This window comes from Tremella mesenterica, assembly GCF_000271645.1.
Source record: "Tremella mesenterica DSM 1558 unplaced genomic scaffold TREMEscaffold_19, whole genome shotgun sequence".
NCBI classification, from domain to species: Eukaryota; Fungi; Basidiomycota; class Tremellomycetes; order Tremellales; family Tremellaceae; genus Tremella; species Tremella mesenterica.
The window spans coordinates 2,274-23,980 of NW_006711243.1; the positions used below are offsets into that span (position 1 = coordinate 2,274).

Below are 21,707 nucleotides of genomic sequence, written 5' to 3' on the forward strand. Positions count from 1 at the left end.
ATTCAGTAGCTACAACCTTCGAGTTAAGGAGAGCTACCACCGAGCAGTTCAACGTACTACGGCGAAGTTAGCCGCAGTTCATTGACGATCATCTTATCATTCACCACTCGACGTATTACTACGGCGAAGTTAGCCGTAGTTCCTCGACGAGTACCCTGTCTTAGTGAGACATCGACGCCCCACTACGACGTAGTTAGCCGAGGTTTGTCGACCGTCGGTCAGTAGAGAAGAAGAAACGACGATTGTGACATCGTCCAGTCAGGTATGTGCCGTGAAAGGTCGAGAGTAGGAGTGATGAGCTAAATGATAATTTTTAACTTGCATCTCTTGAATCTTAGAGAAGCTAATGAGGTGGGAGGCTACGATACCATAGTCAGCTGTTAGTCAGAAGCATCAATATTCCCGCAGATGGAGGAAACAACTGGGTGAATACGTGATCTTAGTGAACGTAAGGTCAACGACGCTGTTGGGCCAAATTACATCAGGGACGTTCGCCAGCAGTACATACCTTCCATACCGTACCGAGTGGTTCCGTCATTCCACCACATTACTTATGTTCCGGAGCACGACTCTTCAAAATCTTCTTGCCAATCCGCAGTGACTGTCTCCGTTCTGATTTCATGTCGGAAGACGAGATGATAGTCTATTTCATTAGTTTCATTCAAGCTAGAGAAGGACATACGAGTAGCACAATACGGTTCTTTGTTCACCACAGGATTCTTGCAAGCTTCCCAAGAATCGGTCGGGTCGGTGGAACCTTCAGTGGCGACCGCGACAATACAGCCCATTTCAGCTTTCCAATTTGAACAATCGTAGATTGATATACTGAGTTTCAGTTTACTCCACATCAAACACCACATTCTGTATTGTGCATCCGAAGAGAGGAAGGGAGGAAGGAGGAAGGACTCACTATATCTCTTCTACATCCTCGTCCAGACATATACAGCTCAACAATCTGACAAATTTATTGATGAAATGGTTCGAATCGGATCCTAGACATATCTTGCAGTTTTGTATCAATCCCCACAATTTCTCACCCCTAGCTCCTTGTTCTTGTACTTGAGAAGGAATCATATCGTCTCGAGTTCACTCCTTGTTAAATTATCAGTACTTATGAGTGAAGAACACTGAAACACGAGTTGAGCGAACACGTTAAATTGATTGTAAGCAACCTGGTGAAATGGTAAATCGCCCATATGGTATCCGTCGCCTCGTGGCCAAAATCAAATGATTGATGTACTCGTACCTGCCGCCAAGATAGATCGTCATGATCAATGATAAGTACATACACAAATACATGATCCAAAAATGACATTCAACAAATAACCCACCTCATCTTTTCGACAAACGTAATAAATGTATACCTGCCTGTGCTCGAATCCCCGCCCATACTTCAGTCCACCATTCCAACACCCATTTCATCTGTTTGGTATGATTTGATTTCTGCCAATCTGCATAGAACCGAGCTAGACAATCTTCTCTCCTTTGGATATCTCGTTCAGTAGAAGGATCAGATGGTGGAGGAAGGAAAGACAATCGTCTTGCGAGTTGAGCCTGGAATTGTATGTTATTTGCGGCCTGAACCTGTCAGCCTCTCACATATCCACATCTCACATTTCAAGCTCTGAACACTCGGACAGGTGTTTGCCCGATATACGAGTTGATATGGGGCAGATGATGTCACAGAATGGGTAAACTCACCCAAAAACGATGATTCATCATATCGACCCTCTCTCTCCTCATCCTCCACTCTAACTCTTTAGTCTGTAGCTTAGTATCAGACTCTGAGGGAAATTCATCTGCCGAGTAAGGCGAGTTTGACGATTGATGCCATGAAGGACGAGAGGCATAGATGATAGGACGAAGATTAGATTCTGGATCTGGACTATTGGGTTCAGCTTGGTCTCGTTCATCACAGAAGGACAGAAGCTCACGGAGCGACGAGGTCCACACGGTCGGTAGGGATTTCGACCCGTCTTCTACTACGGGGCTTGGGGGAGGACGTTGATGATGATAATTGAGCACCTTGAACAGTATTTAAGAATCTTATTCTTGGTCTGGATAGCCTTTGAACGTTGAGAGTACGCAACATGGTGGTCAAGTACTTAGTGAAACGGATGGGACAGCACCAATTCTTGCTTTCCACACTTGGAGGAAGGACGGAGATGTGATCAATCTCCGACTTCCAGAATTTCACTTGCAACGTTGTGATACTTAGTCGTAAGTGACGGTGCATACATCGACGAATCGAAGGGCATGGACAGCATACAAGACTCCCTCACAGTGGCTTCGGGAAGTAAGAAACGTAAGAGGACGGGAAAAGAACGTGCAGCTAAAAAAGCTTTAGCTATCGAGGTGAGTCTTGCTTGCTCCACTCCCAGGCTGTTCACTCATTTCAGGCGGAGAAAAATACCCAAGCGATTTTAGCCAACCCGTCTTCTTCACCCAACGAGGAAGAAGCAGTCACGCATGGTCCGAAAGAGCTAGAAGTGGTGTCAGCTGAGGCTACCGTCGATCTGGAAAGGGTGGCCACACGTATCGTAAGTATACCTCACAATCTCCGTTCCTATCCCTGTGTATCAGTGGTCGGACGCCAAGGCATGTTGAGGTGTAGATGGAAGAGCTGATGAGTTTAGCCCACGGCATTGAAACATCTTCGTCCGACATTTAAACAAGCTAGAACGTTCGAAGTTCGACGTCTAGTCAAAAAAGTCAAATTTTTGCGGTATGTCTTTCACCAACTCTTTCAGATCAACCATCCATCCTCAATACTAATCATCACCTCCCGCTCACCTGCTTGTCACTCGGCTATAATCCCAACATCATCATTCGCATACTTGTACAGCAGTCCTCTTTCAGCTTTCCTCGTCTTTCATTAGCTGATCAGTAGTACCAAACCTGACACACCCTCCACAAACAAAGATCTAGAAGCTCAACTTGCCCTCCTGACAGTCAGTCATCCTCCCTTCAACCTCTTCACTTCCGTCCGACTGACTTATAGCATCTCACCTTAGATCCCATCATTCAATCACACCTTCTATTGAAACTTCATAAGCATCGTTCACTCCGACACCTAATTCTCCCTACTTCCATCACTGATCTTCTTCACTCCGATCCCAGCGACCTCGGCAGCTCCAGCGATGAATTGAAAACCAAGGTCGAGAATAGGATATGTAGTTCTAAGATCGTTTCGGAGTCTGTTAAATCTACTGTGGAGTGGGTGGTAGGTGATGAGAATGCTCGATTGATTTCAAAATCCAAATCGTCGCAACAGGGACCAGTCGGCCATACGGGTCGAAATGTTTCGTCAGTGCAGGAGAATACGAGTCTAGACCACCCAGTGGGGGAGATGGATGAGGACGAGGAGCAGATGGAGATCAATCCGGAGGTTATCGTTCGAGACGAGGAGGAAACCGAAGAGGAGAATGACATAGAGGAAGATATGATTGATGATGGATGGGAATCAGGTTCAATCTCTGTTGCCTCCGAAGACTACTCTACGTCGAAAATCCCCGACATTCCTTCAATCCCCAAGAATCGCAAAGAAAAAACACCAAAGATTTCATCAGAAATGAACACTACTCAATCTCGTCAAATAAATGAAGGAAAACCCAAACAATCTACTAGTTCCAAGACCAAAGAAACCATAAAATCATCGACTTTCCTCCCTTCTCTAGCTACAGGTTTCATCAGTGGAGATTCCTCAGATCCTGATCTTGATTCTGATATAGATGATTCTGGTTTGGTAGGGAAGAGAGGTAAAGTTGAAAGAAAGAATAGACGTGGACAACGAGCTAGACAAGCGTCAGTATCTCTTCTCTTCTCTTCCTTTCCCCATTTCCCTCCTCTTGTAACACCTGAGTAAACTGTTCCTCTCCATTTCCTTTTCTTTGTGTAACATCGTCCGATGAGATTTGTTCTTCCATTCGAGGGGCAGAGAGGGTGAGTATGGGTGTTCACAGCTTGGGAACACTTCAGTGTTGTACGAGAGAGAGAGATATTGGAGAGCTGATGAGACAGTATCTGGGAGAAAAAATATGGTAAAGGTGCCAAACATGTAGTCCGAGCTAGAGAAGAAGAACAGGCTATTGAAGCTGTCAAAATCGCTCGGAGACAAGAACGTGAGCAACGTCGAAATCCCACTACCACCGGCTGGGGTGGAGCCGTAAGAACTACAACGCATAATACGAGTATCTCAAGAGGTAGAGAAGAGGGGAACGCTAATCTCACTCCTATGGGAGTTGCCGTCAGAGGAGAGAAAGAAAAGAGTTTACATCCTTCTTGGGAAGCTGCAAAGTTACGTAGACAAAAAGAAGTGATGGCTGCTCCTAAAGCCACGAAAATTGTTTTCGATTAGATATCCGGTATAGATAGGTGAGAGGAATGATGATGTTTAACGAAATAATGCATGTTCATCAATGCTAAGAAATCCATGTCCGACATTGATTTGGCAGAGAAACGTTTTCAGACCAAGTTGGAAGGATAGTGGTATTCTGTAGGGTCGATAAAGTTTTCTTTGATCGATCTGGGAGACTATGAATTAACATCATCTTTCACCATGTTCTACCTTCTTCGTAGCTGGTAATGAGTTGCTCGAGGTCTCCAAGACCAATGAAATCTAGGCGATGTATTCAAATGTCATTGTTCGAGGCCGAGGGATAGAGATTGAGTCACTCACAGTAAATCGATAGAAAATGTTGACAGAACCAGACTTATCGTTGGTTCCACTTCCTCTAGCACCCCCAAAAGGTTGTTGACCCACTACTGCTCCTGTACATTTATCATTTATATAAAAGTTTCCAGCTGCGTTTCTCAACTTTCTCGAAGCTAGTGTGAGAGCGGCTCGATCGGTGGAGAAGATAGATCCGGTCAGGGCGTAGTCAGTGGTTTGATCTATCAAATCGCAAGTGGTTTCGAAATCAGAGTCTTCGTAGACGTATACCTGGGATCAGATTCGTCCTCTGCACATCTCCTCCATCTCCGAAGAAATACAGTAGCTGGGCCAGGTCAGAGTGACGGAGGGCGGTGATAACAATGTACGGATCGTGATGTGGAGTTGGTGCAGATAGACAAATTGCGAAGAAAAGCAAGGTCAGAACTGAGGAAGACGACTCACCGTAAGAACAGGTCCGAAAATCTCTTCCGTCATAGTGACAGATTTCGGATCTTTCGTCACTACAACAGTAGGTTTCACAAACCATCCTTTACTATCATCTCCCGTTCCACCAGCCAAAATCTCCCCTCCAGCCTCTTTTGCCTTTTTCAAAACGCCCATAATCCTGTCAAAAGCAGGTTTACCAATGACAGGTCCTGTAAAGTGTCCGAATTCTGTACATGGTCCAACGGTGATTTTCGACGTTTCCGAAGCTAAGAGATCACGGAAACCTCCTTCCCACAAAGAACGAGCTACGTAACATCTTGCTAATGCTGAACATTTTTGCCCTAACTCGTCAGCTTGTCGCTCGCGAAGTATTGGTGGTGAAAGCTGACCTGAATATTCAAATGCCGCGCGGATGGCTTGAATAACACCCGATTGGATGTCGGCAGAAGGATGATAAAGATGGAAGTTCTTTCCCCCTATTCGTCAGCTTCTCCCTGATCATGAAATAGGCTCTTTGGAGATGTGAATGCTCTGCAAGCATGTGAAGAATCAGTAATGGCGAAGACTCACCAGTCTCCCCGACCACTCGTGGATATCCACGGTATCTGTCCAAATTCGCCCCAATCTTCTTCCACAGATCTTTGAAGACGGCGGTGCTTCCTGTGAAATGCAAGCCACCAAAAGCACGATGATCTATACATTGTTGTACCACCTCGGGAGGGGAGCCAGGGACGAATTGAATTACGCTGGGTGGGAGACCAGCTTCCAACAGGATTTTATGGACGAGATAATTGGAGTAGGTGGCCATTGGTGAAGGTTTCCATATGCATACGTTGCCGACGAGTGCTGGGGCGCAGACTAGATTGACTCCGATGGCAGTCTGGGATCAGCTTCCTCGCAGGATTACTGAGGGCAGTGCGGAGTACAACAAGTTCGCGTATGCCTGTAGTAAAGCTGGGTACTGAGGGGACAACTGAGCGCTGATGACTGAGATATACCGGCAGCAAAGCGGGGAGAGGGGGGGGGGGGGGGGGGTTGGTGGAAGAAAGAAAGTGAAAGGCAAAGTGGGTTTCAGCTCACAAAGTTGAAAGGCGTAACAGCCAAAACGAACCCCTCCAGCGGTCTCCATTCCGTTCGGCTACGATATCAGCTCAAATACATCTTCACACAGACCACTCACTTCCACACACCTGCAGCATTACGCGGCGGTTGTTGAGCATACAAGTCTTCCACATACTTGACCCCAAACCTCAAAAAGTCGCAAGCCTCGAGGTCAGAAATCATTCAAGGAGGAGCAAAGAGGAAAGTACCTCAGCAGCCGCATCAATCTCAGCTTGCCATGCGTTCTTCCCTTGACCTAACATGGTCGCGGCCATAACCTCATATCTGTACTTCCCGGCTAAGAGATCTGCCGCTTTGAGGAAGATCGCGGCTCGATCAGCCCACGGTAAGTCTTCCCATTCTGATTTAGCGGAGAGGGCCCCATCGATGGCATCGGAGACGATTTGAGGGGTGGCAGCGTGGTAGGTGCATAGGTTGGTAGCGTGAGCATGGGGCATGGGTTGCGGTTTGAGATCGCCTGATTTGACCTATGAGATCAGCTCTGCCACTTCCCATGTCCGTCGTGAACGCAACTGAAGTAATGTTCTCTAAGTAATTAAAGATAAATGATCTAACAGATACTCCCGGTATACGTGACGGGTCTGCCAGAAGGAAGTTTAACAAGGGAGAAGGACGCTTGGAGAGCGTTCACTCACATGCTTTCCATTGATGACGCAAGGAACCTCGAAAGGTAGTTCCTGCTGCAGCTTCTTCAAGGCAGCTTCCAAAGCTTTTCTCTCCACTGAACCAGGTGCATAACTTCTCTTGTACGTCAGCTCAAATTGTCTCCCACTGCTCCCATTGCCACATCATTACCCATACTCCCATCAAGCCAGTTTTTCTAATCCCTTTCTCTGCCAACTTCCATTTGGAATGAACCCTTCCTTGTTCGACCGCCTTTGATCACTGAAAGATTGACCAGAAAGCATGTTGACACACGAGTCTCTACTACGTCTTGAAGGTGATCTCTTGTCCACATATCAATATCTTGGCAGAGGTCATATCGAGAGGGGTTCTTGGAGGGGTGTAAAGGACGTACCATAGGTTCATTATGCACCTCGGGCACACGATAAGTTGCCAATGTAGCCATGTTCACTTTACTCTCCTGGTGAATCAGTAAGGATATTCGTGTCTTTGATCCCGTGTATGTGATGAGAGGTTGTGGAGAGATGAAAAGAAGTGAAATAGATGGAAGGAATGTGTTCGCTTGAATCGCTTGATGTAGGGGAGGGGAACCGGTTACTCGGCTTTGCCGGTTCGATAAGCTTCAATACCCTCCGCATCATCCGACTGGTACAAAGTAAACCATCGCATGGCCAGTTCGACAACCTCTTCATGCAAGAGGAGCAATGCTTCAGATGACTGATACGAGATATGAAGCGCTGGAAACGTAATCTGCTACCTGCATACCTGCTTTGTATGAACCAACGTATGTCTGCGACCAGAGTAAGTTGATCGATCAATACTCCGATTCCTTCCTCCTCTGTCAATAATCCTGTCATCTTCATGGTCGTGTGGGAGCCAGATCCACGGAGTCAGCCGCCAGAGGCCAGAGGGGATCTCTGCTAGTAGGTGATGCACCCTGGTTGTCGCAAAGCTGATACTCTTCCAAACCCTCTCATGGACAGCCAAGTTACCGTAGTGATGGTTTAGGCCACGACATGATGACGCGGTGTAAAGATGTAGATCATGATATCTCTTCAATACTATACTACTCCAGCCGTAGCTATTAGGTAGTTGTTCAGCGATCTGTGAGTCAAACCTCATGCTTTTTGACATCCCGAAACCATACATCGCCCGCCAACTGCCACATGCCACAGTGATTTGCCACGCGGCTTGATGAGCGCTTGTGCCACATCAGACCTTACCCGCGGCGTTATCTTCTCCAACGAAATTGCGACACCTCAATCCACCTTTTTGCTGTAACTTAGTTGCATCTCGTATCGAAACCCACCCACATCACTCGCCATGTCCGCCAAAAGTAAGTCCTATCTGTCCATATGACGAAGGAGGCCAGACCTTGGAAACTTCTCAAAACCATGGTATCTTTCAACGTCCACGGAAAATTGAAAGATTCGAGGATCACGGAGGCTTCATGGAAAAGTAAGACAGCATCGCTGACAATGTAGCTGCCGCCGCCGGTACCAAATTCCGCATGTCCCTTGGTCTTCCCGTTGGTGCAGTCATGAACTGCGCTGATAACTCTGGGGCCAAGAGTAAGTGTCAACTCGCATTCTCCTCCAACGGCTTCTTCTCCCAGGCCCCTCCCTCTCGCTCTGCTAAATGTCAAGGAAACCCTCAAATGTGTCCAGCGCTAATTGTCAGATCTGTATATCATCTCCGTGGTTGGCTTTGGTGCACGATTGAACAGACTACCCGCTGCTGCTCCTGGTGATATGGTCATGGCGTCCGTGAAGAAAGGAAAGCCTGAATTGAGGAAGAAGGGTTAGTTATGTTTTCGTCATCCAATCATGTCAGCACGAGGGATGATAGCTCTGATCATATGAATCTAGCTAACCGCTAGTCATGCCTGCTGTCATCTGCCGACAACGGAAAATCTGGCGTCGTAAAGATGGTGTCTTCTTATATTTCGAGGATAACGCTGGTGTCATTGTCAACCCCAAGGGAGAGATGAAGGGTAGTGCTATCAACGGACCGTGAGTGTTTCATTCCTTTCATCCACTCCGATGCTCTATTTCAGAACCATGAGCTACGATGCACGATAGCTGGTGCACTGCTTACACTCCAGGGTTGCCAAAGAATGCGCCGACCTGTGGCCACGTATAGCGTCCAATGCTGGGACTGTCGTCTGAGTGTTCGTGGAGGGTGCGTGGACTTGATGATATTAATCATCGACCGCAACGCCTCATGAACCTGTATATGGATGGTATTTCCCCCGCTTGCACGGCGGTCATGTCTGATCGAGTGCGGTTTGCATCTTACCATTGCAAATATTGCCCTATAGGCACCTTCGCCGATACCTCATCCTGCTTCTACACTCCATGAACGTGTCCCAAATCCTTCGAAGGCTTCATTCATGTCCCCATGCGCTGTGACTTCCTTGAGCTCTCGCCGAGATCACCTGATACTGATCGCAGCTAACCCCGCTGCCGACGTCTGCTTCTCGACGAAAAGACTGACGCATCTCACCCTAAGCGCTCATAAGCTGCTGGGGAGTATACATTGCCACCAGTGCAATTCGGCGAGGTGTCGGGCGAGCTTCCAAGGGAATGTGGTGCATGAAGGACGACTCCGATGCGTGAGACAGACAACGAAGTAGCCGTATTTCACAGACAACCCAATGGGCATGATGGCATTCACTCCTCTACGGCTATAGCGCTTGCCAAAGTCAAGTACAAATCGATGGAAGCTAGGTTGTTCAGAGATAGCGAATAGTCCAAGCGAATCCAGCAATGCCGATAAGATATGAGGTCCAAATGGCTCTTGATCAGCGAGATGTTACACAAAGTCAAAGGAGACGCTTACAAAGTTTTCGTTTAGGATGTCGTTCAACGGCAGTGGTAGGTAGGTAGATGCTCATGATGTTGCAGAATATATGTGAAGCCAAAGGGGGCAAGATGGATCCTATATGTATCAGCCTATTTCGTCTCACCAGGATTTGACCAGGGCAAGTGCAGAAAACAAACCGGTGCGGATAAAAGAATAACTAGCGAACCAGCCAAATAATGTCGTGTAACCAATTTGGAACACTGGGGTTAGCTATCCGACCTTCAGTGATAGAAATAAGTTTGTCCGAGGGGAGGTCGAAGGTGAAGGAAAACTTACAACAACCCATTGTAGCTTGTATAGCCGCTCTTCTCGTACTTCCGTTCCGTCTATAACTCTCCCATGCATGATGAGCATGAGCCAATGAGAACCAAAGAGGAGTACCGAAGACCAATGTTGATGAGGACAGACCACCTAGGATAGAGACGGATAAGATACAAGAACGAAAAACTAGTTCTTCAGTCATTGGGCCCTGTATATCAGTCAATCTCATTTTATCTCCACACCAAGTATACTTCTTTCCCGCGCCCGATTTCTCTTCGTGTTGATCAAAAGTCCACAGACTGTCAATCAAAGGGGAAAGTTAAACTCACCACAACATAATTTCGTAAAGCTATAAGATCGAAATCCTCACACGTCTCTTGGACCAGTTGTGAGAAAGATCGTCTGGGTTGAGGTTGATCTTTTGAATCCAACCATTTTGCATATATAGGTCCCACGAATAAGATCGGTGTCAATACGTATGGTATCACATTGGACCAAATAGAACCTCCCCTGTTCAAGATCAAACTTGGATCAAGACCTAAAAGTCGTAATGTTGGAAGTAACTGTCATAGTCAGTGAGTGTTGATATGAGATACTCAGAATGAGAGAGAAAATTCACTGAAGAAGTCCAAGTATATTTCCCATGACTTGTATCTTTTACGATAATCCAAATCGACCCTAAAGATATTAAAGTGGTTATACTAATCGCTTTCATACGTCTTTTGATAGTATCCGGATGATCACGAGATTTGATAGGGGGAACAAGAGGATATCCATCTTTATCCGTTGCTGTCATAGGTGGGATAGAAGAAGTAGGATTATTTTCCGATTGTGATGAAAGTGAAGGAAAGGATGGAAATGTTATATGAGTAGCTAAATAGATACATCCCACGTAAGATGAAGCGAATATGAAACTCAATGTATGTGAGGTTGATGGGGATATACCAAGGATTAGAGGTGTTGGAAGTGTTAATGTCGGATTGAGTGGAATCATGTCAATTTGTCGAGGTATAGTTCGTTCGAGTTAAGAGTTGAAGAAGGTTGAATCATGAGGAATGCAAACTGCTTTATGCTTCACCCCCTGCATGGCCCTGCAGGACCTAAAAGACTCAAGGCTCGAGGGTAAAAGGCAAGCAAGGGACAATAGGCAATTCAATAAACGTTATAGCCGGCGGTAAGTATAAGTAGTGGACCTAAATCCGATAACTACTTGGATGACTCTCCACCTCTCTTTCAACATCTTCCACACGTTTATCAACTTCGACGTCTCTGACATCTTTCACATATCTGTTGGTATGTATCGTGACCTGTTTCGTACCTATGAAGAAGGATGAGCGAGCAAAATCCCTTATACAAGGTAAGTCCTTCCCCCTTCTTTCCTTCCCTTCCTCCTCTTGCTCTTGTTCATGTGGCTGACTTCATTCAGGCTCATATGCTCTCAGCTCAAGCTTCCCTACTTGTCAAACCCCTCAAAGTACCTCTCCAATCTCTCGAACAGGCTCTCAGTCTATACAAACAAGCAGAAGAATTATACTCCTCCTCGTCCGATACTGTCAAAGATGAAGGGGCGAAGAAAACTCTGGTCCTTTTGACGGCGCAACATCGGAATTTCATCAAAGATGTAGAAAGACGTATCTCCAACATTCCGAAATCACCAACCGTCCCTGCTGAAGTACAATACGTTGATAAGGGTGAAAAGAATGGTGTATTGCCACTCGAAAACACACAAATATCAAATGCGAATATACAGAGAACCTTTGATTCGACCATTTCAGGTAAGATTTCGTCATCGACTTCGCAAAAGTGTGATGTTGATAGTAAAGAACGAACGCTATCCCCCACAAGAGGGATACCTCCATTCTCAATTCGTCCCACTTCTTTCACTTCGACAGCCGTACCTGGGCAGGGACAATCCATACGTCGCCCGACAGATATGGCAACGTCAACTTTACAATCTTCCTCTTCTTCTTCCAGTACAGACGAATCTTTTGTCCATTTTGGGATTCCAGATTCTTCGGATCCGTTCTTACGTTTCTGGGGAATGTTAGAGAACGCTTTGACGGAAGTTAGCAAACCTGTGGCTTTCGCTTCTATGCCTTTGGACGTTCCTAGGGTTCCTCGTCCTGCGGGATATAGAGAGAGGAAGAAATCGATCAAGAAGAAGGGCAAGGAGAAGGGGAAAGATAGAGAGACTGCTTCGCCGAATGATAGTTATTATGTTGTTTCAGCACCGGAATCGGAGGACAAATCGTGTGTTTCTATCCGCTATCATGCCATTATCATGTCCCGCCGCTTAATGCGATTCGCTTGGGTTCACTTTGGGTTCTGGATATTTGGTGGTATCCCACAGAAAGTGCAAGCCCCTGGGTTAACATACAGCACGTCACAGGGAAAGACGCCAGAAGAGTTGGAATTGGAGAATGTCTCCTTGCGAGCTTCTCTGGACGCACTCGCTTCTCACGCTCATACGTTGGAACAGACTAACAAGATGTTTCGAGCCCAAGCGGAAGAGAGGGAAAGGAATATGAGGAATGTGATGCTTGGTGTTCGTCGAGAGGTAAGCTAACTTCAATTTCTCGTCATTTCCACGTCTCATAATATCTCGTATAATCAATCCCAGTCAGTGCCACCCTGACCTGTCACAGATCTCTCTTCTATGAGTGCGATTATAAATTCTGACTGATCCCAGGCTGTCAAGGTGAAACAAGACCAAGATCTCATGCGGTCACAATTGTTCGCATCAACTACTCAGCCGCCCCGACAACCCCGTCTTTCAACCCTAGCGGAAACCGACGGATCGGAAAACAGCGCTTCTTCCTGTTCGTCTTCCTTCTTCCTCGTCAATAGATCGGTGCTCATTGATTAGCGCTCCAAAAACGGATACGTGATTTGGAAGAAGAGGTCAAAGGGCTGAGAATAGAGAACGAGAAGCAGGTCAGTTGACTTTTCCTTTCCAAATCAGACTTAACAGCTGACCTGGTAGAAAGGGCAAATTGACAAGTACAAGGAAAGAGTGAGTTTTGTTTTTTTTCCACATTCAAGCAGGAAGTCTGACGGTCAGTTCGAAAAGATCAAGTCGAACGCTCGTGAAAAGCGAGATGCAAAGTTGGCCAAAGAAGGTCGGAGTTGAAGGTTTGTATCGGTACCTATCATTACATCTACAATGCTGTCGAGTGTGTAAGGTTGTTGTATAAGATATAAGAGGTGTACCAATATGGAATATGTAATGTACTATGCAAGCATGTCGTTTCGCTGTACTTTATCGAGGTCGTCAGCAAATTACCTTAGCCAATGATTTCGACTTGGCGTTTGTGCGCTTTCGGATCGCGCACGTCGGCAACCATTTTAACCTTAACCTCCCAGCAAGGTTACCTTTTGCCTTTTGACCGTCATCATGGAACCTCTAACATTGAGCGTGTGAGTCATTCTTCTTCTCAGAAACAGGATTCTTACCCTTCTTGATCACCGCTTGCTTCTTGCAGCTAGCAGCTAGCAGCTTCCCACACATCTGCTCGAACAGTATTGAACTTACTGACATCTCAGTCTACATCTGGCCCCTCTGACCCTCCTATCCTCAACCAACGATGACTCCCCATCTTTTGACCCTGTACCTTCAGCCGACTCACCCTCCATCCCCATCCCTCCTCCTCCAACAACCTTCCCCTTTTCCCAATCCCCTCAACTCGCTCATCCTAACGGTGTCGTCTCTCTCGGTTCTCCACTTTCCCTCGGACTTCAACTGCGCAACTCCCATGTGCAGAAACATGACGTACTCGGAGTCAGAATGATGGTTGAGATTCAATCTCCTTCTATCAAAACTCGACTTGGTGAGGTTATCCATCGAACTTCTTCCCCAGTGGACAAATCGGATTTGGAGAATGTTACAGAGTCGGAGGAAAGTACAGGTTTCTCGGTTTTGAAATATGACGAAGCGGTCAATTTAGATTCAGTATGCGAGATGAAAGAATTAGGGAATCATATGATTATTTGTTCGGTAGCTTGGGAAACTTTAGATGGGAGGAAAACTTTTCAACGGTTTTATAGGTTTACAGTGAGTACAGATTCATAACTTTTACTTCCTTTGTTCTCGAATAGAAAACGCATCTAATCTCCACTCTCAATAATGATTACGAATATCCAACTATTCTGAAGCCCCCCCCCCTCCCTCTCTTCTTTCTTCTTCCTCGCTTCTTTCCCTGTACCCTTATTCATGTTTACTAAAGGGGTAAACGATCAAGTGGTGATGAGCATCGGAACTCTTTCTGATCACAAAACATGACGAAACGGAGTGTATTCGGGTTCATCATGATGCTAAATGAAAGGTCAACCCTCCATTAGCTATGAAAACTCGTGTCAAACCTCCTCAATCATCAAATCTCCTTTTGAACCCTCTTCGACGTGAAGACGTTTATCTGGAAATACTAATGCAAAACGTTTCTAAAGAAGGTATCCTTTTCGATAAAGTTTTACTTGAAGCTGTTCAAGGATTGACTGCTAAATCTATCATCTCTCAAACAACTGGAAATGGTCTTACGTCAGAAACCATGGTTGGAGCTTGTATAAAAGGAGAAGGGGAAACACTTTTTCCTGGTGATACTAGACAATATCTATTTCTTATCACTCCGGATTTTCCTTCTTCTTTCGACATGTCAGATTCTGTGATTTCGAAAACTTCTCAAACGACCATTACCGATCATACAGAACAACAAGTCATTCCAGCAGATCGGCAGAATGAAGATTTCGACCACGAAGTAGAGAAGGAGACGGACGTGGAGAAGAAGACGGAGACGGAGACGGAGGCAGAAGGAGAAGAAGAAGGAGAAGGGATAATTGAGGAAACGATCAAGAAAAAGAAAATCTCAAATTTCCCACCTAATCATCCTAATGGAACTGTCCTTCCTTTAGGTAGATTAGATTTATCTTGGCATTCTGGACCATACAGACACCCAGGAAGATTACAAACATCAACTTTGAATCAACGTTTTACTCTTAATTCATCCCCAACATCTTTTCCTCTACCGACACGTACGACTCCCGCTTCACCTCGACCTGTATCACGAAATTCCATTTCTACCAACCAAACTTCTATACCTCCCATTCAAACGAAAGATGATCAAATGACGGAATGGGAATTTGATCTCATCTCCATCCCCACTTCACCCTCTTCTTCCTCCTCGTCGTCCACACTCAAAGTGAACTCATCATCCTTGGATACGACCACCATACAAAGCGTGGATGTCGAACATATTATAACGACACGTTGGCGAATTAGTTTTCGTCATACCACTCATTCCTCAATATCAGATCCTCCATCTTTACCTCAAATAGCTATCCAACGTCTCTCCATAACCCCTCAAAACGTTCCTTCTCAGGATATAAAATCTACTCAAGGTATGAGTGGTATACCAGATTTATCAATTCAACCACCTAGTAGAACTTCCACACCTATGTCATCTCGGGATTCAAGATCAAGACCTTTTTCTCCTCCTACAACACCTTCTACACCTGGTACACCATCAAGACCTTTCACTCCTTTGAGTGCTCAATTGAGACAAGCTACAAATTCTAAAATATCAACATCACCCTTATCGAGAAATACAAATATGACACCTTCTTCTTCCTCTACCAGTCTTTCCGGTTTGACGGGAGGATCAAGTGGAATGGAAATGCGTAAAGGCACCAGTGTAGGTATTACGTTGGATCAGAATATGAATTTAGAAGTTGAGAAAGAAAGTTTTCCACCTTTTCCCAGTAAACTTTCACCTTTGTCCGATGATGAGGGTCAAGTGGAGAGAGGAGAATTGAAATTTCTAGGACCCAGTTTGATCGTTTTACCCCTTCATAAACTTGAATTAAGGGAAGAACGTTTAGGTCCGACATATGAGGATACCGTACCGATGCAGAAGTGGGAAGGTCAGGTGGAATTTGATCTCAGTTATTTGGGTTGGAAAGAAGGTTTGAGTGAATTGGGAGGATTGAGAGTTTTGTTGATGGATAATCAAGCTGTGGGACGGGAATGGGATAGTCTGGGGAATGTTTGGGTAGAAGGATGATTTTGCGTCTTGTACTATTATGCCAGTACAATCCAGTCTCATTCTCATGCTTGTAAGCTTTCCTCTGCAGCACATTACCGAATAATCCACGGAATTATGCGAAATGTAGCGTGCAGCATGCAGCAACTGTAAATGAGACAAAGACGGGGATGATAGAAAAACAATAACAAGTCAATTGGTAAAAGCTGCATATGACCTCTGATCGTTGCCCAAAGACATAACGCACATCTCTCCCATATCTCCATCCTCTATCACTAGATCCAAAATCGCTCCAGTCATGGGTGATACCGAGAGATACAAGACAATCAATAGATTTATTTGCCTTCGAACATCTTCTTGATAGCTGCGGTAGAGTACGACTTGGGGCGTTCGAGAGGCATCTGAAGGGTTAGTATATTACAACACCACAGACTTCGCTCCGACTGTAGGTCACGGTGTGAATGAGAGTGTTTGAAGGGAAGGAAGACGTCCGACTCACGCCCAGAGCACGATCCCAGATGAGTTGAGCGGCAACACCGAATGCACGCGAGACACCAAAGAGAACAGTGTAGAAATCTTGTTGATGCAATCCGTAACTACCAATTAGCTCACTACCATCGAACCCTCGCGGAGCTTACTATGTGAGCAAGACACCAGAGTGAGCGTCGACATTGGGCCAAGGGTCTATGGGTCAGCGCCATGTTAAATGTCTTCTCGCGGTAGCGTGGTTGAATCCCGAACACGAGTGAGTCAACAGATGAGGATAGACCTCAACAGAAGGAGGAGAACGACTTGGACTCACTCTTCGCTTTACCAGCTTCAAGCAGAATGTTAGGAACGATCTTGTACAATTGACCGACAAGCTTGAAGAGGGGGTCATCGGGAAGATGTTTGAGGGCAAACTCTCGCTGAGCGGTGTAACGTGGATCCTGAGGGTCAGCCCTACTACCAGCGTGAAAGACCTCGAGATAATGTCATTGGCAGAGAGACTTGATCGAGTGATGGAAACCACGATGACTCACAGTCTTCCTCAAGACGGCATGTCCATACCCAGGGACGACTTGCCCGCCTTTGAGCGTAGACCATACATATTCGGCGACTTTCTCGTCCGACGGTGTTTCGCCGATTTGGGAACGCATTTTCTGAACCCAACGGAGCACTTCTTGGTTGGCGAGACTCTTTGTAAGCTTGGACCATGTTGCAGCGAGGAGATCAGCTTACCCGTGAAGAGGACCAGCGAGACCGTTGAGAGCCGCAGCGTAGGACAGGAAAGGGTCAGAGAGGGCAGAACCGACCAAGTGACCAGTGTGAGCCTGCAAATCAGTTCAGTGTTCTCCGCGATGGACCACTAATGGCAGTTTGTCATGACTGTGGCTGATCCTCTGAAATAAATGTGGAGTGAGGGAGTTGACAGTATACTCACAGACACATTACCACCCTCGTGATCCGAGTGAATGGTAATGTACAACCTCATCAGTTCAACGAACTCGGGAATGTCACCAAAGCCAAGCAAAGTGGCCAAGTTTGCACTGTAATCTTTGTTCTGGTCGATAGCGGGAAGTTTACCGTCGCCGTAGACATTACGGAAGATCCTACCGGCGATAGCAGGTAATTTGGCAATGAGATCCATAGAATCGTCGAAGGTCGTCTTCCAGTATTCGCGCTTGTGAACACCGTCTGAGTAAGCCTTGGCAAAGGCTGAGTCGTGGTTGAGCTGATAGTCAGTCCTGGACCATCTGTTCGATAACAGCCAACCCTCCTTGTCTCTCATATCCTCTCCTGTAGAACGGAGGTCATAGTCAAGAAGGTCACACGACCTTGAACTTTATGAATCTGACACCTTCACAATCCAATGAAAAGGAACGACGTGGACGAAAAGGACGGATTGAGATGTCACTGGCCCCAGCTGGAAGGTGATGGCAGAGGTGACCATGACTCACAGCAGTCACAGCCAAAGAAAATTGAGACATTGGGTGCAATGTGTTCGGGCACCGATCAATCAACTCTTCTACGAATTTTGGAATCTCTGCCCTAGCAGCCCATTCTTGACTGAGACCTTTGACTTGTTCAGGAGTCGGCACCTCTCCGGTGAGAAGGAGCCAAAAGAGAGATTCGGGCAATGGTTCTGATCCACCAGGAGCAGCGGGGAGTTTTTCTTGACATTCGGGGATGGTGAGTTCACGGAAACGGATTCCTTCATCGGCATCGAGGACGGAACCTTCCCAGATGAGTCCCTGAAAGTGAGCGAAGTTCACGGAGGAATCAGATCATGGATCATCATTGATGAAGAAAGAAACACGATAAGGGTTGGTCCATATGGTATGATAAGAAACACAATCTAGACGAATGAGAGCTGGTAGACAGCAAGCAACTGTTGTGCATAGTGAACATACTGGAAGGAAACCGACCTATATCGGTCTGAAGACCAAAATCAAAACATGTGTGGAGCGCCCATGGAAGTGAAGACCGGCCTGATGAAAGAGAAAGAGGGAGATGGACGAAGAAGAAGAAATATAAATGTAGATACGGATTTCATGGATAGAAAAATCAGGAAAAACTCACTTTGATCCCTCTCATCCCACCATAAGCTTGATCCACTGTCGTCTCCCCAAAACTCTTGTTACCATAGGCTGCTCGGACAGCTTTGACATTCTCGATTTCTCTAGGAATAAGTTCCGTCATGCGATCCTTGAGAGACTGAGCATGGGCAACGGGAGTAGAAGCGAAAGTTCGTGCGAGAGAAGGGCGGAGCTGCGAGTGTCAATTACATGATCTTTGTACATTCCTCCACCACAATCAAACCCCCACCCCGATTGGATTTCTTTTCAAATTGCAAGATTTATGAGGAGCCAAAAGAGAGTCGTCTAACTCACTTGCGCCTTGAGAGCCGAACGAGCAGAGATGAAGCTCATGTTGTTTTGGAACGAGAGACAGTAGACGAGATAGACGAGATAGAAAAGATGAATAGTAGGCAGGGGGAGAAGAAAGGGTCCGTGTATGGAAATTTGGGTGGTGGGGTGATCGGTTAAAATGTCAGTCTCGGACCGCAAATTTCCGGAATCATCCGTCTCCGTCTTTCACTCATGATGGGGATGTTCTCTTCAATGACTTTCTCATTGTATAAGTACTTAACGATAGCAACAGAAAAAGCATCAAGAGCACTTCATGCATTCCCTTGATCTCCGTCATCATTATTATCACCTTCACCATCTGCATTCTCCTTATCTAATTCTCCCTTCTCCCTAGCCAACCTCTCCTTCTCTTCTCGTTCTTCCTGTTCGACCATCTCGACGTCCAGAGGATACGTCAGGATTGCCGCGATTCCAGTCAACAGGTTGAGCTGTTGACCAGACTCATGCATTGACGAGAAGATGAGGGCTTCACCACCGCGACTTCGGACAGCTTCCACCATGTCGACGTATTTATTTCGCGTGACTGGATCAGATGACCTGCTCGTCAGGATTATCTGGACATGACTGATCAACTACCGAGTTAAAGGGGGAAAACGAGGCATGTACTCACCGGAATAAGTCGTCTGATATCAACAATGTCCCAACAGCACCTCGTTCAACTGCAAGGGCAACATGTTCTGGTCCGTACCAAGCTCGCAGCTCGTCATTTGCTAGCATCTTGTGGAATCTGACCGTCAGCGTGGTATCTTGCTTTTGACTTTCTTGTGCAGAGCTACTGACAATACAGTTCAAAGAATTACGACATCAGGTGGTATGAAGAAGGTGAATACACTTACTTGTCCAACCCAACTCCTTCACGAGCAAATTTGGCCCCTTGTAACATCTTGGCCACCTCCGGAGCACGCATAGCTTCCACAAGACTGTGAACATGTGGCGTATTGCTATGCACCTTGATCCATTTACTTCTCGAAGCCAACAGTGGCTTGTTGGACGTGAGTGTTGCTTGCTGGAAGATGTAGTCGTAGAGCTATATATCAGCCAGGCTTTTACCGCCATTGCATGGGACGATGCTTGTAGATTGGGGATCACGGAGGATACTCTTACAGATTCTCTAGTGAAGCCAGGAGAAGCTATAACAATGGCTTTGAGAGTTTGATAGGGTATCAATCGCAAGACGGCTTGGTAGACTGCGGAGTAGAAATTTTCCATTGCCTAGTGATCAGCCCATCTTTCCTAATGCTTTCATGCTCTCTTTCTGCCCGTGTTGAGGTGTAATCTTGAGCCATGAGGAGTAGCTGGGGTGGTGAAGCACCATCAACCCACCTTGTCATGTCCCGATGTTCCACCTTTTCTCTTCCGAGGAACGGAAACCTCAATGCGTTGACGTATAGTTGTCATATGCTCAGACAACAGACAGATTGCCGCGGTCCCTGTCCATGAGCTATCTGGGAGATGTTACGTCGCACATGAACGGGAGGCAAGGAGTAAACAGTAGGAGAAGTAAGAGAGTGAGGGGAACGTGAACCCTACTTACCTTCTCCACATACGATTGCCCCTATTTCTGCCCCTCTACCCTCCTTGACGGCTTCCTCAACCCGTTCTAACGCCACACTATCCCACCCATGTGCTTTTTCCAGACGAAAATCTCTGTTCGCTACGTGGTCAGCATTTCGGCAAACCACGAGGGATACATATATCGCCGCTCATGCCATACGACTGCAGGTGAAACGTTCATTGAGAGATAACAATGAGAAGCATGTCTTGGCTGCTGTAGTGATTCTGAGCGACTGATGACTGAACGGCGATATTGGGTAAGATGCAATTCAAGTCGGCTCACGTTCGAGGTCCAAAGTATGAAAAGCTCCCAATCGCACGAACTCATTCTCGTTCACCACCCTCCCAGAAATCTGTAAACTCGCAGTAGGTTCTTTCTTCTCTCCCTGAGCTGTGGTTGAGCTGCTTGCGGCAGGGGAGAAAGTAGTCTTTTCGTCAGTTCTCCTCTCGACACAGTAATCTTTTCATGACATCCGCAAATCAACTACTGGAACAACACGGCTAGATAGAGAGTAGATGATATGGTAAATTCATGAATTTGGTTTTCGAGAGAAGTTGAGAAAGGGGTCGATGCAAAACTTACCTTGGTCACAGACAAAGTGAGGTTTACTCTGACTCTATACGAATCCGAACTTCCAGTATTCGAAACTGTCTGTACTCTCCTAACTGCCAAAGCTCGTACCAGATCCCCTTCAGCGATGAGATTGTAAACGTGCCACATATCTTCGTCGTCTTCAGGTCGAAGCGTGACATAGCCCTGTAGTATTAGCCCTGAGACGTTCGAACCATTATGTCTGGTGCTGGCCCTCGGTCATGAGGGGAGGTCGAGATGGCTAGGTAGAAATCATTGAGAGTATTGATATGGTCAAGTGTGAAGAAAGAGAGAGAACAAAGGTCAGACTTACCGAACCGTCTTTCTCAACATGCTTATTGATGAGCTTCATGGCGAGGCGAAACCTGGTCGTGTAAGGAGTGGCAAATTCTTCGATAGATCTGATTGTTGACAAGTTGAAGATACTGTCAGGTTCTGGTCATACGAATGGACGTCGAAGATATATGTATGATTCTAGAAGAGAGAGGTTAAGTAGAAGTACAAAGGTATATCCAATGATGTGTGACATGCAACCAACACCCAAATATTCCAAAATTCTTGTTCCACACACGTCATACCCACCCATACATTTCCCAAAATGTATTTCCGTTTTGCAGTGATAAGACAGCCTCACTCATGCTTTA

The 21,707-nt window shown here is 46.2% G+C and overlaps 10 protein-coding genes across 10 annotated transcripts; 4 read left to right on the forward strand and 6 right to left on the reverse strand.

The window, feature by feature from the left end:
* Positions 1 to 551: 551 nt before the first annotated feature.
* TREMEDRAFT_66101 (uncharacterized protein) lies at positions 552 to 1,074 on the reverse strand (the record flags this gene model as incomplete). The annotated part of the gene is made up of 3 exons (XM_007008235.1): positions 552 to 643; positions 683 to 825; positions 911 to 1,074. 3 exons carry the CDS (start codon positions 1,072 to 1,074, stop codon positions 552 to 554), a joined length of 399 nt encoding a protein of 132 aa, XP_007008297.1.
* A 258-nt stretch (positions 1,075 to 1,332) lies between these two features.
* On the reverse strand, positions 1,333 to 2,014 carry TREMEDRAFT_19413 (uncharacterized protein; the record flags this gene model as incomplete). The annotated part of the gene is made up of 3 exons (XM_007008165.2): positions 1,333 to 1,578; positions 1,702 to 1,885; positions 1,935 to 2,014. Coding segments are annotated over 3 exons (510 nt in total), but the record flags the coding sequence as incomplete, so codon positions are not given.
* Positions 2,015 to 2,256: 242 nt separating this feature from the next.
* TREMEDRAFT_66102 (uncharacterized protein) lies at positions 2,257 to 4,357 on the forward strand (the record flags this gene model as incomplete). The annotated part of the gene is made up of 6 exons (XM_007008236.1): positions 2,257 to 2,355; positions 2,382 to 2,540; positions 2,637 to 2,725; positions 2,891 to 2,951; positions 3,002 to 3,804; positions 4,021 to 4,357. The coding sequence occupies 6 exons, from the start codon at positions 2,257 to 2,259 to the stop codon at positions 4,355 to 4,357; spliced, it is 1,548 nt and encodes a 515-aa protein (XP_007008298.1).
* Positions 4,358 to 4,387: 30 nt separating this feature from the next.
* TREMEDRAFT_72509 (uncharacterized protein) lies at positions 4,388 to 7,369 on the reverse strand. The gene is made up of 10 exons (XM_007008237.1): positions 7,242 to 7,369; positions 6,859 to 6,966; positions 6,412 to 6,690; positions 6,282 to 6,367; positions 6,182 to 6,239; positions 5,672 to 5,981; positions 5,491 to 5,577; positions 5,117 to 5,442; positions 4,679 to 4,942; positions 4,388 to 4,533 (listed from the first exon to the last, which is right to left on the reverse strand). Exons 1-10 carry the CDS (start codon positions 7,290 to 7,292, stop codon positions 4,465 to 4,467), a joined length of 1,638 nt encoding a protein of 545 aa, XP_007008299.1. The 5' UTR covers positions 7,293 to 7,369; the 3' UTR covers positions 4,388 to 4,464.
* Positions 7,370 to 8,155: 786 nt separating this feature from the next.
* On the forward strand, positions 8,156 to 9,119 carry TREMEDRAFT_74898 (uncharacterized protein). The gene is made up of 5 exons (XM_007008238.1): positions 8,156 to 8,183; positions 8,332 to 8,418; positions 8,528 to 8,647; positions 8,727 to 8,859; positions 8,952 to 9,119. Exons 1-5 carry the CDS (start codon positions 8,171 to 8,173, stop codon positions 9,013 to 9,015), a joined length of 417 nt encoding a protein of 138 aa, XP_007008300.1. The 5' UTR covers positions 8,156 to 8,170; the 3' UTR covers positions 9,016 to 9,119.
* A 462-nt stretch (positions 9,120 to 9,581) lies between these two features.
* On the reverse strand, positions 9,582 to 10,958 carry TREMEDRAFT_15682 (uncharacterized protein; the record flags this gene model as incomplete). The annotated part of the gene is made up of 6 exons (XM_007008162.2): positions 9,582 to 9,643; positions 9,689 to 9,787; positions 9,850 to 9,912; positions 9,989 to 10,181; positions 10,303 to 10,536; positions 10,593 to 10,958. Coding segments are annotated over 6 exons (1,017 nt in total), but the record flags the coding sequence as incomplete, so codon positions are not given.
* Positions 10,959 to 11,303: 345 nt separating this feature from the next.
* TREMEDRAFT_66106 (uncharacterized protein) lies at positions 11,304 to 13,103 on the forward strand (the record flags this gene model as incomplete). The annotated part of the gene is made up of 6 exons (XM_007008239.1): positions 11,304 to 11,330; positions 11,400 to 12,530; positions 12,663 to 12,792; positions 12,840 to 12,907; positions 12,957 to 12,986; positions 13,035 to 13,103. The coding sequence occupies 6 exons, from the start codon at positions 11,304 to 11,306 to the stop codon at positions 13,101 to 13,103; spliced, it is 1,455 nt and encodes a 484-aa protein (XP_007008301.1).
* Positions 13,104 to 13,364: 261 nt separating this feature from the next.
* TREMEDRAFT_74899 (uncharacterized protein) lies at positions 13,365 to 16,109 on the forward strand (the record flags this gene model as incomplete). Its single annotated transcript, XM_007008240.1, has 3 exons — positions 13,365 to 13,390; positions 13,517 to 14,024; positions 14,296 to 16,109. 3 exons carry the CDS (start codon positions 13,368 to 13,370, stop codon positions 16,024 to 16,026), a joined length of 2,262 nt encoding a protein of 753 aa, XP_007008302.1. The 3' UTR covers positions 16,027 to 16,109.
* An 89-nt stretch (positions 16,110 to 16,198) lies between these two features.
* On the reverse strand, positions 16,199 to 18,972 carry TREMEDRAFT_57897 (uncharacterized protein). Its single transcript, XM_007008228.1, has 10 exons — positions 18,879 to 18,972; positions 18,568 to 18,756; positions 17,946 to 18,239; positions 17,429 to 17,719; positions 17,227 to 17,318; positions 17,028 to 17,181; positions 16,808 to 16,934; positions 16,644 to 16,689; positions 16,505 to 16,601; positions 16,199 to 16,406 (listed from the first exon to the last, which is right to left on the reverse strand). The coding sequence occupies exons 1-10, from the start codon at positions 18,915 to 18,917 to the stop codon at positions 16,341 to 16,343; spliced, it is 1,395 nt and encodes a 464-aa protein (XP_007008290.1). The 5' UTR covers positions 18,918 to 18,972; the 3' UTR covers positions 16,199 to 16,340.
* A 196-nt stretch (positions 18,973 to 19,168) lies between these two features.
* On the reverse strand, positions 19,169 to 21,415 carry TREMEDRAFT_70401 (uncharacterized protein; the record flags this gene model as incomplete). The annotated part of the gene is made up of 9 exons (XM_007008241.1): positions 19,169 to 19,454; positions 19,528 to 19,644; positions 19,754 to 19,944; positions 20,022 to 20,129; positions 20,241 to 20,347; positions 20,452 to 20,571; positions 20,755 to 20,899; positions 21,055 to 21,228; positions 21,377 to 21,415. The coding sequence occupies 9 exons, from the start codon at positions 21,413 to 21,415 to the stop codon at positions 19,169 to 19,171; spliced, it is 1,287 nt and encodes a 428-aa protein (XP_007008303.1).
* Between the last annotated feature and the right edge of the window lie 292 nt (positions 21,416 to 21,707).